The sequence below is a fragment of the Acomys russatus genome, chromosome 21 (genome assembly GCF_903995435.1).
Source record: "Acomys russatus chromosome 21, mAcoRus1.1, whole genome shotgun sequence".
In the NCBI taxonomy this organism is placed as follows: Eukaryota; Metazoa; Chordata; class Mammalia; order Rodentia; family Muridae; genus Acomys; species Acomys russatus.
Window position 1 is genome coordinate 58,915,545 of NC_067157.1, and position 16,072 is coordinate 58,931,616.

At 50.1% G+C, this 16,072-nt stretch overlaps 1 protein-coding gene across 1 annotated transcript; it reads right to left on the reverse strand.

The window, feature by feature from the left end:
• Positions 1-7,855: 7,855 nt before the first annotated feature.
• Dll1 (delta like canonical Notch ligand 1) lies at positions 7,856-15,476 on the reverse strand. The gene is made up of 11 exons (XM_051164271.1): positions 15,330-15,476; positions 14,810-15,103; positions 14,059-14,119; positions 13,592-13,849; positions 11,699-11,759; positions 10,713-10,843; positions 10,420-10,589; positions 10,086-10,302; positions 8,221-9,019; positions 7,988-8,105; positions 7,856-7,890 (listed from the first exon to the last, which is right to left on the reverse strand). Exons 1-11 carry the CDS (start codon positions 15,381-15,383, stop codon positions 7,885-7,887), a joined length of 2,169 nt encoding a protein of 722 aa, XP_051020228.1. The 5' UTR covers positions 15,384-15,476; the 3' UTR covers positions 7,856-7,884.
• Positions 15,477-16,072: the final 596 nt, after the last annotated feature.

The window sequence follows — 16,072 nt, forward strand, 5'->3', positions numbered from 1 at the left end:
CAATTTCACTGCTACAAACTAATCATAATTAAAAATTAGACAATCAGTGTGTTAAGTGTGAGACTACTCAGTAAAATATTAGATTATCAATATTTTGAATGAATCTAAATAGAGGAGACGGTAAAAATACGTTAGCACACGAGACCAGCCTGAGGCAACCTTTCCACTGGGGATGTTCGCCTGTTACAATATAAACGCTGGGCAGGCCTGTTTACCGGTTTGTTGGCAGGTTGATTTTTGATAAACATTAATGTCACATTACTTTTGTGGGACTGGGTGTAGTGCTCACAGAAGATGCCAGGGTTTTAGGGATGAGTTCATAGAGCCCTGAGCAAGAGCTCGGCATGAGCTGCTGGAGTCCAGGTGAATCTTCTTATAGGGACCCTTGGCGTGGATGATCACATGGTCACAGGCAACACAGTTTCTATGCTCCCTCAAAGAAGAACCAGACCCGAGACATCAGTCCTCAGTCCAGTCAGCCCAAAGAAATCTGTGCCTTCAAAGCAAATGTGGGTGTCCTTTTTTATTCACTGGTACAGACGCTGGGTTCCGTAAATACAAGTGTCCACACACTACTTTAAGGACACACGCTTGGTTGACAGCATGAACAAATAGTTCTAGCAGCAACAGAGGGCATTTGTGTGGTAAACACTTCTCACTTTTAAGGCCAACCCATCCCAGTCATGTCAAATGTGTGGCCTCTTTTTCTTTAAGTCTCATTGTATACACAAATAAACATGTAAATACACAAATGCTACTTGCTTGGTCTGTGATGTTATTTTTTTTTAAGTCTTTCACATATTTGTTTGTTTGGTTTGGTTGTCTAGTCTGGGTCTGAACCCAGAACCTGCAGGGTCTGTTTAGTGTTGCTTGTCTGTGTGTGATTTCTGGCTTGACCACTTGGTATTGACAACCAGCTAAGGGGCAGACCAATCCTCCTTCCCAGCACTCCTTATTTGGATATAATTTTTGTTCGGTTGTTTGGTTGGTTTGGGGTTTTTTTTTTTTTTTTTGGTTTTTTTGTTTGTTTGTTTGTTTGTTTTGTTTTGTTTTGTCTAGGGGTTGAGGCCCCACAAGGTTTCCCCTTTTTACTTTAGCGTGCCTTGTAATGTCATTCAGTCTTGTTTAATCACCCAAATGGTTGAGGTTTCATGGATAAATTTCCCGTCATTTTTAGGAGAAACAATCTCACAGCCGAATCCCAGCTCTGGCCTTTACAGTCATTTTAGCCCCCTCCTCTGGGATGTTCCCTGAGATGCAGGATTTGTGCTATAGACGTACCCACTGGGGCTGGGTCTCCCATGACCAGCTTCTCTGTCATGATGTCCACCTTTAGCAAGGAGGCCCTGTCTTATGAAGGGTGGGGCCTACATTTATCTTTGGTTATAAGTGTCTATCACGCACATAGAAATTGTGCTGGTTTGGTACCGATCTTTTATTTATTTATTTATTTTGAGACAAGGTCTTTATGTGGCTGTCCTGGAACTTGTTAGAGCAGGCTGGCCTCTAACTGAGACCCGCCTGCTTCTTCCTCCCAAGTTTTTGGGCTAAAGCTGTGGATCACCACACCCAGCACAATTCTATTTCATAATGAAGTGATGTTTGTTATTCTGAAAGGGAGAATATTCCTTGAGAGTTTAGAAGTCTGTCTTCTCTCCCTCCCTCCTTCCCTCCCTCCCTCCCTCCCTCCCCTCTCCTTCCATCTATCCATTCTCCTACTCCTTAGTATAGTGTGCAGCAAGAGAGGAAACGACACTAATCCTATTAAAGACACATCCCAGGTTCCTTTTTTAAAAGCACAATGACCCTGAACATCCAGCCTGAAGCAGGACCCACAGGCTGAGCCACCGCTGATACCTGTGATGTCCACATGGAGGGACCCACAGTCTGGGCCACCGCGATACCTGTGATGTCCACATGGAGGGACCCACAGTCTGAGCCACCGCTGATACCTGTGATGTCCACATGGAGGGACCCACAGTCTGGGCCACCGCTGATACCTGTGATGTCCACATGGAGGGACCCACAGTCTGAGCCACCGCTGATACCTGTGATGTCCACATGGAGGGACCCACAGTCTGGGCCACCGCGATACCTGTGATGTCCACATGGAGGGACCCACAGTCTGGGCCACCGCTGATACCTGTGATGTCCACATGGAGGGACCCACAGTCTGGGCCACCGCGATACCTGTGATGTCCACATGGAAGGACCCACAGTCTGGGCTACCACTGATACATGTAATGTCCATATGGAGGTAAGCTGGGGTTCAGACATCAGACCAGAGAGTAGAAAGTCCCAGCGACTGGGTCTGTCTATGAAGAGACTTTACCCACCAAATGTCCAGCATCCAATTGTGAGCCAAAACTCACTGAACTGTCTAAGTTTCAATGATATAGCCAGGACCACAAAACAGACACCCACCCTTCTCTTTTGATAACTCTGAAGCTCGTTTACATTTAAAAGAAAACATTACCAAGCCTTTCCTCGATGTTGGATTTTTTGTGGGGCATGGGGGACGAAGACAGAGAAGCTTCAGGACCTAAGAAGGGCCATGGCTGCCACTTTTCTGTGTGAACATTGGTTTGGTTTGAATGTTGTGCTTAAAAGTCACCCACCTCCTGGCCAGTCATGAAGAGGGAGCTGTCTTCCCTCCTTTGCTGCAGGAGGCCCAGCCTGCAATCCTGAGCAGTTCCTTCTACTGCAGCTTCCGTTTCTGTTAAGAATTTAACGAGTGGCTCTAGTCTTGTCATTTTTCCTATCTGTGCTTTGGTAAGATGTGGTACAGCCTGCGACACAGTTCCATTCTTCTTGCCTCCAGCACTCAATCTCCCTTTTTATTACAGTTGAAATTTTTAGGAGAAGTATCCGGAAAAGGCTGGCTGATGGGATTTGGATGTTTCCTAAGAAGCTAGAGCATTGAGAGCGTGCTGCTTTTTAAGGGTCCTCAGCTGGGAGACCTAACGATGCCACCTGCTTCCCCATCGGCAGTGATATAAGATGAAAATGTTTATCTGTGCAAATGGACATAAATACAAGCTGTTGCATGTTTTTTTTAAAGATGCTAATATTCTGCAGGGCCACGAATACTCTTTAAATGTCATCTCTGGCTTGTTCGCAAATGAAAAAAACCAGAGAACCTTCAAGTGTCTTGCAGTTGCTGTGGAAACACTACGGTTGACGCTATCTCACACCTCTCCTGTGTAAGGCATGCTACAGTAAGAAGAGTCCCTCTTTCTGCAGATTTCTAGGTATTCAGGTGCTAGTTTTTAAAAAACCGTTATCTCCTCTGATGCTTTCTGTAAAGTCCGTAGACTGAGGAATAGCTAACTCTTCTCACCTGACACCAGATAAGAAACGCACTCACTCACTACGCACTCGGCTTGTACCTCTATAACCAGCTCTAAGAATAAACACAGGGTAAATACAGGTAAGTTCTATGATTGGATTCGTTCTGTAGTTACAAATTATTGGGGCCCTGGTCGGGATCAAATGTTCAGGCAGTGCTGCGTGGCGTCAGGACATTCTGTGGGGGAGCTGATCGGCGGAATGACAGCAGAACACAGCGTGCGCACAGCTTCCCACAGCCTATTCGGCTGGAGCCAAGGGCTAAAGGGTCAAAGGGAGAAGAACTTGAAATGAAACTCCAGGGACAGTCAGGAGCCAGATCACACAAAGGCCCGAGAGGCCAAGTGAAGAGTTTGGAGCCCTATGCTGAGAGCAGTCAGAAACTATTGTTCATGTTAGCGCATGCTCAGAAACTATTGTTCATGTTAGCGCATGCTCAGAAACTATTGTTCATGTTAGCGCATGCTCAGAAACTATTGTTCATGTTAGCGCATGCTCAGATTAGTGACTTGGAAAGCACAGTGGTTAGCAACAGAAATAGGATCTTCAGCACGCGCGTACACACACACGCACACGCACACGCACACGCACACACACACAGCATCACTATCACCAGTTCATCATGGGCTCACTGGAGCAGATCACTGTCCCTGCGCAGAGCCTGCATGAAGCAGAGTTCAGACCCTTCAAGATCCTGGTACCAAAATCCTTGACCAAACTGCCCATTCTACCCAACATAGATTGCATTCTTTGAGTTTTGTAAGAGCTTTTCCATCGAAAGGGATGCGTACGCCAAGATGGAAAACTTCAGTTAAGCGCATCACACGCACACCACCCGTTAGACCAGCCCAGCCCGCAGAAAGGTCGCCGCCGTCACATTTATCAGAAAGCCCATCTTAGAGCGCCTGCTCATGAGAAGTTCCCAGCATGAAGAAGGAAGTGAGGTTGACTCTGCTTGCCTTTAGCCAGCTTCAGTCACTTGGGTAGCCCCACTTTCATCCGCACTCTCACTTACCAGAACATCCCATGGGAGGCGGGAGGTTAAGACAAAATCCCTCTTGTTATCTCATTCATAAATGCTTTTTAGAGTTTTTCTCTAAATGATAAGGAGTCTCCTGTTTATTTAATCCAACAGTAAGAATGTATCACACCTAAATACTGAATAAATACACTTTTTCATTCATTGAGGTAGCTGGGCAGCATTTACGTTTCTTCAGTTTGTTCATAAATTTTTAAGCGGTTTGAAAGAGGAACCAGATATAGACTTTGCAGTAGGTTGATACATATCAGCCCCTTTTAATTTGTCAGTTCTCTATCAATTTCTTTGTTGTCCCAGCAGCTTTTCTGACCAGGGTACTCACGATAGACTCTGCTGCCCTTGATGGCGCTCTTGGTCACGTGGGAGCCTCTGCTTGACCCTGAGATTAGAGCTGTTATCAATGCAGGTTCAATCCGAAGGGAAAAAAAATTACTTTGTGCCTGGCATTGTTGACCAGTGTTGAACGTTTACTCATCAGTTCCCAACAGAAAGTACACCTGTGGAGTCCTGCCTATCGCATGAGTAAGCTCCTGCTCTGAGTGAGCCCTCAAAGAAGTATTTGCAATGTCAGCACACCTGTATTTTGGTGGTTGCCATTACTTTCAACTTCAGAAAACACACAAAATTAACAAAGAAGTGGCTGCTTTTCCCCCACTAAGCAGAAGCAGGGATGCGGAAGAAAGGTAAATTACGGAAACCTACAGTGAATCTTCAAAGAAGAAAGTCCTCAAACCACAAGACCGTGTAAAACAGCTCCAGGCCAAGAGGCTAGCCCCACTCAGCCCCCCTTGCCTCCTCTGGGATATCAAGATAGATGGGCCACAACTGTCTCCACAGTTACAACCACCCAGGAGTCCATGCAGCTCCCAATGAGCCAAGGTGCAGGCACTCGCGCCTTCACTGTCAAGTACCCGGTCCACATGGAGAATGCTAAAATTCAAACCACTCAGGGGTTTGTTTCAGTGGTAAAGTTTTCCCGGCATTCATACATTTCCAGAAGCACAAAGTTAAGTCCAAACAAAAGAAGAAAGAAAAATCTGTAAACAAAAATATGTGTCTCCCCTCCCTCCCAACCTGAGATCTTACTGAAATCCAGAGATACCTGGCCGTGGGTTTTGACAGGAGGAAGTCAGGGGTGGGGGTTGGAGCCTCCTGCTCTGACCACTAGATCCACATTGGTACATCTCTTTCCTACTATGCTGGCAGGCAGCCATACTCCGGCGCTCCTCAGAACTTGAAAAATACTGAGACCCAGCTCAAGTATTATTCCCATTAAAAAGGGCCCTCTATTTTTACACCATCATTTTAAGTGCATTCATTGTTCCTTCCTTCCTCGTTCCTTATGGCATACTTGGAGAGAAACACAGAGCAGGCCTTGGCAGGCATGACCAGAGGCTAAACATGGCTGGGCGCTGTTTGGTGCAGTGAGTCACCACTCACGTCTATGCTTTTATATGGCTGTTTTCAACTGGTGTGCTTGAACTTCCCACTGCGAGTGGCATTAATGCACCCCGGGCAGAACCACCTGAATGCAGACATTTTAGCTTCTAGTAGGGTGCTGGACTCACGGCCAGACCATTTTAAGCCACCTTTTTCCTTCTTAAGCAGGTCCCTTGCTTTCCCTAGATGAAAAATGAATTATCCTTCGGTTTTACAAGAAGGGAGATGAAAGAGATGTTCCATTTAAACACTTCAATAGACTGAGCTTCACAGGAACCCTAACATGTGACATACTCCTGAAAGTGGTGCAATAAACATACCCATCACCACACTCGCTGGCCACTTACAGAAGGAAAAGTAAGGCTGTCATGGTCTCAGTACTCCTCCCCAGATCCCCAGATTCAAAGAGCCCCTAAGTAAGCAAGAGAGAGGCTGAGGATGTGGTAGGGTAGGCACCTGGACCCCGTTAGGCATCGTTGTAAACTAACAGCCAAAGTAGTCCTCAGTGAGGACAGTGACTGTCATGTTCATGATGCAGGGTTCTGCAGACTGGGCCTTCTTAGCAGGGACAGTCCCTCAGCATCAACCCCACCGGGCCTTGATACAAAGACTGAGATGCGAACTCCTCTGCTCCTGTCAGATAGGAGGAGGCCTCCTCCAGTCACCTGCCCTCGTGGTACACGGGAGTAAGGCCCCCTTTTCCCTAGTGTGGACTTACGGTCTGAGGTCTGAGGTCTCTGCAGCTTCTTAGGAAGTGGCGGTTCACGCAAAGGTAGGTCTTAAATTCCCAGATCGTATTTGCCTGGATCTTAATGTCGACACGGCTGCTTATGAACCCACAGCCAGTAACTTCACCTGCAAGCTCCATTTCCCTCAGCTGAGGAAAGCATAATGCCTGCCTCCTAGGTGACGTAATGAGGGCCTGGCACACACTAGGTGCTCAATAAAGGGCACGTTCACCGCTGTTTTCTTTCCCACCGTGAACTGTGCTTGACTTAGGCGGCAACTAGCTTTTCCAATAAACTAGAAGTAAACTCACTAATAAGGGAATAAGCGTTGCTCTGAGACAGAACACTTTGGCCATGGTAATATAAAAGTGACTAACCCTTGACCCTAGTGAAGCTTTGTTCCAAGTCTTTAAGGGTATAAAGCCTAGGAGAAGTCATCAGGAGTTCAAGTGCCACTGCACTGGAGACAACTAGTGATGGCCAATCAATCAGGAATTCCAGAGAAAGCGGAAGAAATGCCCTCCATCCTCTACTGGAACCAGGGCGAGGCCTTCCTTGGGAAAGACGCTGACCTTGCCTCTCTCCTCATAGTCTCATGAAATGGATGCATGAGAAGGCAGTGACTAAAAACTACACTTGAGGTTGTAGTTCATTATATTTATTTTGGAAAAATATTTTTAAAATGAATTTCTTCATTAACAAAACAGTAAAAAAACTCAAATAACATTTGCACAATATTTCATAAATACATTTATATACAAAAAATATAGTCACATAGACCCGAAGTGCCTTTGTACATATTTACCAAAATTTAAATTATAAAAAAAAAACGAACATCACAAAATACTCAAGCTTTACAGATATCATGAAAAATATTTTTACAAATCCAAAAAATAACACACGTTTTTTTTTCCATCTAGAAAAAAAAACACATTTCAGTATCAAAAAGGACAATAAAGGCAGTTGTGTTTCTAGTTCAAGGAAAGACTGGCTCATAGTAATCCAAGAGAGGCATGTCGCCAGTGCCCCCTAAATCTATCAAGTCACTCGTCCACTTAAATATATACTCTTCAAAGCAACTGTCCATAGTGCAATGGGGGCATCCAGCAGGCAGTGCAGCGGCAGCCAAAGCCCGCCTGGCAGTGTCCCGTGCCTCTGCTAACTCCGAGAGAACCAGCTCCGCCTGAACCTGTTTCTCAGCAGCAGTCCCTGGGGGCTCCCTTTCCTCTCAGCAGCATTCGTTGGGGCTATATCCTTGGAATTTTATTTAAGAGAAATGGGAACTTTTTTTTTTTTTTTTTTTTTTTTTTTTGCCACATCACATCCACGTTACACCTAGAAGGGTCCAGGAGACAGGACAAGGAGTTAACTCAGATGGAAACAGACCCTCTCCACATTACCCGTGTCTGTGACAAGAACGCTGCGCACTGACCTCGGTTGCTATGACGCACTCATCCTTTTCTGCAGACAGAACGTACACCGACTGGTACTTGGTATCCTTTGAAGTAGAGTAGACAGACTCAGGCCTTTTTCTGTCAGGGACCTCCCCACTGAAAGGAAAAGTAGAGAGAGCCAGAGTAAACGCACAGGAAGGTGACTGAACAAGGACACCTCCAGGTCATCGACTGGCCTTCCTGCCCTCCTTGCCCAGCTCACAGCACACACCCCCTGAGTGTTGAGGCGCTCTTCTCTTCCAATGCAGAGCCCAGTGATTGGCACTTGGTATCGTGCTTGCTGTGTGCATCCCTGATGGTAGCTTCATCTCCCTTGAGGTCTCGAACGAGGTTATAGTCCACAGCAGGGTATCGGGCCTTAAAGCTGCCCTTGTCAGCACCATGGTCCCCATGAAAGTCTGCCTTCTTGTTGGTGTTTTTGATCTGGGTAGCCCCGATGATGCTAACAGAAACATCCTTCTCACGCTGGCAATTTGCTAGGTTGTTCATGGTCTCTGTCTCCCCACCACAAGGGTCGGGCGGAGGCTGGTGTTTCTGTAGCTTCAGCCGGACGCAGACCACCACAGCGGCACAGCCGAGCAGTGACATAAGGACAAGCACCACCCCGGCACACACGGCCACCCAGGGGAAGGGCCCGCCCTGGGTCTCCATATGCCTCTCGCTGAGGTCCACCACCATGGGGCCCTGTGGTGACTCGGGGAGCAGGAACTGGCAGTTGGGGCCACCATAGCCCTGGGCGCACTCACACACGTACCGCTGGCCCCTCTGGTGGCAGGTAGCCCCATTGTGGCAGGGTGCGTGCTCACACCTACTGACAGGGGCACTGCAGTTCCTGCCTGTGTAACCAGGTGGGCAGGTACAGGAGAAGTCGTTCACACTATCCCTGCAGGTGCCCCCGTTTGCACATGGGGAGGAGGCACAGTCATCCACGTTGTCCTCGCAGTACCTCCCAGAGAAGCCAGCCTGGCATTGGCACAGGTAGGAATTGCCCAGGTCTACACACTTGGCACCTGGAACAACAGGACAGGCATAGTCATATATGGGCACACAGAGGTTTGTTCACCAGTCGTGCTGACATAGCATCTGTAAGTCCATAATACACACACACACACACACACACACACACCATACCACAGGTACAATGACAGCTTAGTTTTGTACCACGTAGCCTAGAATCTCAAGTACCAGGCTATGGGGCAAGCTCCGTGGAGACCCACACAACCGAAACAATAAGAGCTTTTACTTTTTTGCACATATTAGGCAAGTTCTATATCATCAATACTTCTGGTCCCCGCATTTCTGCCTCAAACAGGGTCTTGCTAGGTTTTCCAGGATGGCCTTGAACTTGATTTGTCATACCCCTGCCTCTGGAGTAACCGGGGTTACAAGCCTGTGACACCACATCCAGACTCCACAGCTCACTGTTCTGACAGTCTTGTGTAAAAGCATTTTTGCCTGATCACTGCGTTTACCTCACACCAACCAGACAAGAACAACACAATATTAGATCCAGGCAACCGGTGGAGAGGTTCAAGCTAGGGGCCGCCAGTGTTCCATGACGGCATACTGCAGTGAGGAAAAACAGGACCAAAAACAATCAGAAAGGAAAGAAGACAGGCAGGAATGAAGGGAGTGAGAAAGGGGGAAAATGAGAGAGAGAGGAAAAGGAGGGAAAGGCAATGATTAGGCCCGGCTCCCCCCTAAGACTATTTTGGGTATCCTGACCTCTCTCTCCCTAGCAAGAGGTTCATGGTGCACAAAGCCTCCTCAGCCTCGGTACTCTAACTGCTATCTGGAGGTAGACACCTTTCCAAAAACATGGCGGCTGTGCTTCCTCTGTCGGAGCGGAGCCTGCAGAGCCATGGACCCTGAGCAAGCTGTGGCCTGCTGCCCAAGACATTCCTGGCTTTATGACTGTGAGGCTAACCCTCCTGACTGCCTTCCTTCCTCCTGAATCCTCATGGAGGTGACTTGGGGAGTCCACAAACTCAAGATGACTCACAAAGCAATGGGTTCCTCTAATGAGAACGCACTTGCTTTTGGAGCCAGGCCCCAGACGTCCCCATCGTCCCTCACCATTAAAACAGGGTGAAGAGCTGCAGAGATCCATCTTCTTCTCACAGTTGAAGCCAGAGAAGCCCGCAGGGCAATGGCAGGTGTAGCCTCCCTCGGGGTTGTCTGAACAGCGTCCCCCATTGAAGCAGGGGCCGTCAGCGCACGTCATGGCGCTCAGCTCACAGATCTTGCCGTAGAAGCCCGGAGGACAGGTACAAGAGTAGCCATCCTCAAGGTCCTGCAGAAGGAGACCATGCAAGGCTCTCTTGAGCTGTTCCAGGAACCTGCACCCTTTACTTAAAACCAAGGATCCTAACTTCAGATAGAACAGCACAGCACAGAGCCCCAGACTAACCGTGCAGCTCCCTCCGTTCCTGCAGGGGCTGGGAGCACATTCATCCATCTCCAGCTCACAGTTGGCTCCTGTGTACCCAGGTCTACAGGAGCAAGTGTAGCTCCCCTGGCCCGTGTTGGTGCAGGTGGCTCCATTCCTGCACGGCTTATGGTGGGTGCAGTAGTTCAGGTCTGCCGGGGTAGAGACAGGAAAGGGGGCAGGAAGCCCAAGGTCAAATACAAGAAGAATCTATTTTTCCAATAGACACTGGTCTGCTTTGAGGGGATCTGGTACTCACAGAGGGAGGGGCTTACCCTGGTTGCAGAAAAGACCTCCCCAGCCTTCCTGGCAGTTACACTGCCAGGGTTGCTGGCAGGTGCCGTGAAGACAGCCTGGGTATCGGATGCATTCATCACAGTAGCGGCCCTGCCAGCCAACTCTACACCTTGGAAAAAGCAAAACACAATCACGCCACCTTCTAGATTCACAACGGTGTCCTCTCGCACCAAAATAAATAATAAATAATAAATAAATAAATAAATAAATAAATAGGATCCAGCAGCATCAGTAAAGCTACCCTTCCTCAAACTAGGCAAGACATTGGGCCAGTTAAAAGGGTAAAATCAGGCTGGAGAGATGGCTCACTGGTTAAGAACATTTGCCTGCTCTTCCAGAGGTCCTGAGTTCAATTCCCAGCAACCACATGGTGACTCAGAACCATCTATAATGAGATCTGGTGCCACCTTCTGGCCTGCAGGTGTACATGTGTAATAAATAAATAAATAAATCTTTTTATTTTTTAAAAAGGGTAAAACCTTTGAGCCATCTCCTCTCAGAGTCTTTGATATAAAGGGCACAGGCCTACCCCGGTTGCTTCTAACATACACATGGACTATGAACGTGAAATCTCATTTTTCATTCAAACATTTTTAAGTGGGGCCTGAATATTTTCTCGTTAGGTATGAGCTGAAGTGAATGGGAACCTATGCTTATACATTTTCAGGCTTTTATTAGAGCAACAGCTCCCACTCAGCTGACCCCACCCCTGGGGTGGCTTCAGTAACAGCTCCCACTCAGCTGACCCCACCCCTGCAGTGGCTTCTATACTATATATGGGGAAAAAAGGGCAAGAAGAAAAGGTAAGTCAGGCATGGTGCTCTGGGGAGCCTGGGGAGAAGGATTGTGAGTTCAAGGCCATCCTAGGCTACATAGAAAGACCTCTGGGCTACATAGACAGTCTCACGGTGGGGGGGGGGGAGCAAGGGGGAAAGGGGGGACAAAAACAACTTTGCAAACTTACTTGCATCCCCCTGGCTTGTCACAGTACCCATGTTGATCATCACACCCCGGCAGACAGATCGCTGCAAGCAAACAAAAGCATAGGTTGAAGCCCCACCCCAGAAATTCCCCTGTATCACCAGGTGGGACTGAGGCAACATTAGCAGTGAGTCCCAGGTTGCAGAGCCTGGCCCACCCTGGCTGGTGGCTTTGGACTTCAATTCAGGCCTGGGATGAGCATTCTTAGCAGAATGCTCCCAGGACAAAAGGGTTCTGAGAAGCCCCCACTCCTACCCTTGTCCCCTTTTCTTCTCAAAGAGGGTCAGAAGTCTTCTTCTGCCTTCTCCTCCCCCACTTCCCAATTCTATGCACAAAGCCCCACCTCTTAATATCCCAGAAAGTGTGTGTGCAGATAAGAGTGGACAGCTGGTGTGCAGCGCGGAGGGCAGGACAGCTGCTCCATTGTGCCTTCCCTCCCGCAGCTGCCCCGGCACAACAATGCTGCCCCCACCCCACCCCCAGCCCTAGCATGTGTGTGTGTGTATGTGTGTGTGTGTGTGTGCACTCACTCACAAGTGCGTGTGTGCACATACCCTTCTACCAATGGGAGCAGGCAATCCTCAGAGAGACCTAATCTGTGGCACGTGTAAGCAGGGGTGGAGGGGAGACCCCAGTGTTTGAATAAGAAGAAAACTTTAGACTTCTGGCTACCCTAGAAACTATGGGCCTGAGAGAGGAAAGCTACAGTGGGAGGCCAGAGGTGCCTGGAGGGATTTGGGGATGGGGGGGTGGGGAGGTTGGCCACAGGCTGAGGCTTTGAGCTGGCTCACTTCCCCGGTTATGAAACTCATTAATGCTCAGTAACTCCAGTTCTTAAGAAAGCAGGCAGCTCTTGGCCGAGGCGGGGCATCAAAGGAGCTGCAGAGCCCTTAAGGATATGGGAAACCAGGCAACAATGACATTCAGGCTCTCACTGAAGTGTGGACCCCCTTCATCCTCAGTTGAAAACTGAAGCAAGAAGCTACTCTGCACACTTCCCCAGCCACCGACAGAGCTCCTGGGCCTCACAGAGGCCAATGTTCAACTGTTCCAGGGCAGGAGAACAAAAGTTCACCAAGCCCAGACTTTGGAAGGAAATGCCATTCCTACAGGTTGGGCAGATGAGGCCTCAGCAAGCCAGACAGAGGTCCTCTGAGGTGCCTATGAAGCAGGCCCAGACCAAGAGTCCTCCCTGTGGTCCTGGTCCACCCCCCACACCCTGGTTTGTAGCAAGGTTACAAACCAGGACATTGGTTACTGTATTTCTTCACAGACAGGGTACTGCAAGGCACAGATGAGGTGCCCTTCAGCCATGCCCCCCTGGCATCTGCCTCAGCACACCTGCTGCTGGCCTTCCACAGCCTCCAAGGATTAAAGACTTCCCTACAGCCCAGGGCACACATCATGGGGACTCTGTGGGACCCAGCTACTCTGTAGGCAGGTCGGGCACCCTAACTCTGTGGAGGAAACGGAGGGCTTCCCAATGAGACATTGTTGCAGCAAGGAGAACTTGGAAAATGAGCCCTCCACATCCCCTCTCTGTCCCTCCCTTCCTTCCTCTCTTCCCTTTCTAATACAAAGGCCCTAGGGAGAGCACAGCCTTACTTCCTGACCCCTGGCCCTGTCTCTGAACTCCTCCCTGCAAAGAAAAGCAGCTTCCTACAGTGGGTACAAGGTCTTCCTTGTTAAAACAAAACAAAACAAAACAAAAAACTCCTGAACTGAGCCTTATTCTGCCACTACTATAAGACCTTAGTAAAACACTACTCTTTAGGCCTCAGTTTCCCTACTGTGCCTTCTCTACCATCCCCTGTTGCTAAATCCTGTGTCTTTCCCCACAAATGGACCCTTAGGAGTCACCCTCCGGAGGACTTACGGTCAGTGCAGTACTGGCCTTTCCAGCCAGGGTCGCATACTTTCTCCCCTCTCTCCCCACAGGTGAAGTGGCCAAACGCATCATCTCGAGGTCGGCAGAACACAGAGCAACCTTCTCCATAGTAGTGTTCGTCACACACAAAACGGTAAGAGTAGCGGAGGTCTGTGCGGCCACTACTGTGAAGGTCCTGGGACCACTCCTCTCCCACAGTCAGGTGCCTCTGCGTGGTCAGGCGGCTGATGAGCCTCTCTGGGTTTTCTGAGAAAGAAGATGCTCATGTTGGTTTTGATCATGCCCAGCAGCTTGAAAGTGAGGGAGTGGTGTGGTATGGATGCCGTCAACATGGACTGGAAGCCAAAAACCCAGTCTTCTCTGAACAGCTCCAGGTTCGGGGGACTGGATGAGAGTGGACAGAGTAAAATGCCTGTCAACAAGGAGCATGCATGTCTGTGGGTTCGGAGTCTCACCTGTTGCAAGGTCGTCAGGAGAATCTGTGTGGAGGGCTTCGATAATAAGAGAGAAGGTGCCCTAGGGGAAAGGGAAAGGGTGCTTATAAGCCAGAAGTGTGGGGGAGGGGAGGGGTAGGGGGAGGGGAGGAGCTCACGGAGGAGGAGGTGGAGGTGGAGGTGTTGAGGTATTAAAAGCAAACTAGTACAGAGGCTCACTCTGTGTTGTTGTGCCAGTGAAAACCAACTCCTATCGCTTTCCTTAAAAAAACAGAAGAATTCTAAGGAGCGTTTTCCCCCCAAGTGTGTGCTTTTTAAAAATATGTTAATACAGGAAATCGTGTTTTCTAAACGGGAGCCAGTGCTGGGGCCAACAAAGTGGGGTGGGGGGAGAGAGGACAGCTGCCGTTAGTTTTCTGGGTATTGGACCTCGAGGGTGGAGAGCAATCGCTGCTCTGGTAGTGACATAATCAGAGGCCTAGGAGCTAGGGAACAGGAGCTCTCCCAACTTTGGGGGTGGGGAGTAGTAGTCGACCCTCGAGATGAGTACGAGGTGTGTGAGAAATGCCCCGGCTTGCAAAAGCCTGTCATGTTCCACACCCCCTCCTCAACCTCCAGAGACTGTTGGTCAATTCCCGGTAAGAAGTCAAGACCACGGGCTGTCTTTGAGGGACTCCCCAATTTATCAGTGGCCCGTCCTACTGCCAGCCACTCTCCTGCCACCCTCCCCCCACCTCCAGGCCCAGCCGGGTACGCGCAGGTGCCCACTCACTGGCCAGGTGAAGCCGAGGGGGAAACGGATGGGGTTGCTGAAGGCGGGGTCGATGCCTGCGCCATCAGGCAGGCTGAAGGAGTCGACACCCAACACTGGGGTGACCGCGCTGCCGTAGGTGCAGGGTGGCTCCGGGGACACGCTGGTCTGGTAGTGCTTGAGACATACACGGAAGAAGGTCCTGCAGGCGCACGGCGGACCCGAGCCCCCGCGGCAGCAGTTGCGGTTCCCCAGCAGCCCCTTCTTGTTGACGAACTCCTGCAGCTTCAGCTCAAATACGCCAGAGCTCCAAACCTGCGCAGGGAAGGGGCGTGAGGACGCACCGGAGGCGGAGGGGCCCGGGGTGCGCGGGCCGTCGCTAGGACTCAGAGGCCGAGCGCACCGCAGCGCCCGTCCGGAGCCTCCCGCTGCCGGGCAGCTCTCGGGGTCGTAGCTGCGGGAGTCACTTGGGGATGGACAGCCGATCCGCTCGTCCGACTCCCCTCCCTCCACCGCGCAGCAGCCCCGCCCGGCCCCCTACCTGGCACAGCAGGGCCGAGACCACGGCTAGGGCTAGCGCGCTCCGACGGCCCATGGTACCGCTGGACGCCCTTGCTCTCCTGGAGTATCCTCTTTCCTTTCTTCTTCAAAGACCCAGGAATGCCAGGAAAGTCTATGTGACCCGAGGAGCACCAGCAGAAAGGCGCCTATCAGCTCCAGGTGTGAAAACCAGGGCCAGTTGCTTGAGGAGGGTTTGGTGCTTCTGATATGTCCCTGACAGAGCTCTGCGAGGCACTGAGAAAAGGGCAACTTTCGATTTCCTCTTCTGGCTTTCAGTCCACGAGTAGGTGAGGGTCGCCTGCTTTCTAGTTTTGTTTTAAGCTTCTTCTCGGAGGGAGAGAGGAGAAAGGAGAGAAGACACAGAGGGGAGAGAGTCCAGATGTTCAGCTTAATTCCCAAGAGAGCTTGCAGTGGCTTCCTTCGGAGGCCTATTAGAGAGCGGCGGTCTGGAAATCCCACCGGTGAGGCGATAATCCGGGGCCCCGAGGGGCGCGGTGGGAACGGACGGCGGTGGTGGCGAGGACTGAGGCGCACGCCCTGGTTTCCCGGCCGGGCGTCACTCGGCGGCCGCTGCCGCTCCCAGAGTGTTCTAGACCGGTATCTTTTGCGCTACCGCAAAGCCTTGCGTCTTCCTCAAGAACTCAGCCAATGCCATGCGAGAACACACACCCAGGACCGGAGGCCGAAGCGTGGGAGGCTCCGTGCCGCACCGGTGCTCTCCCG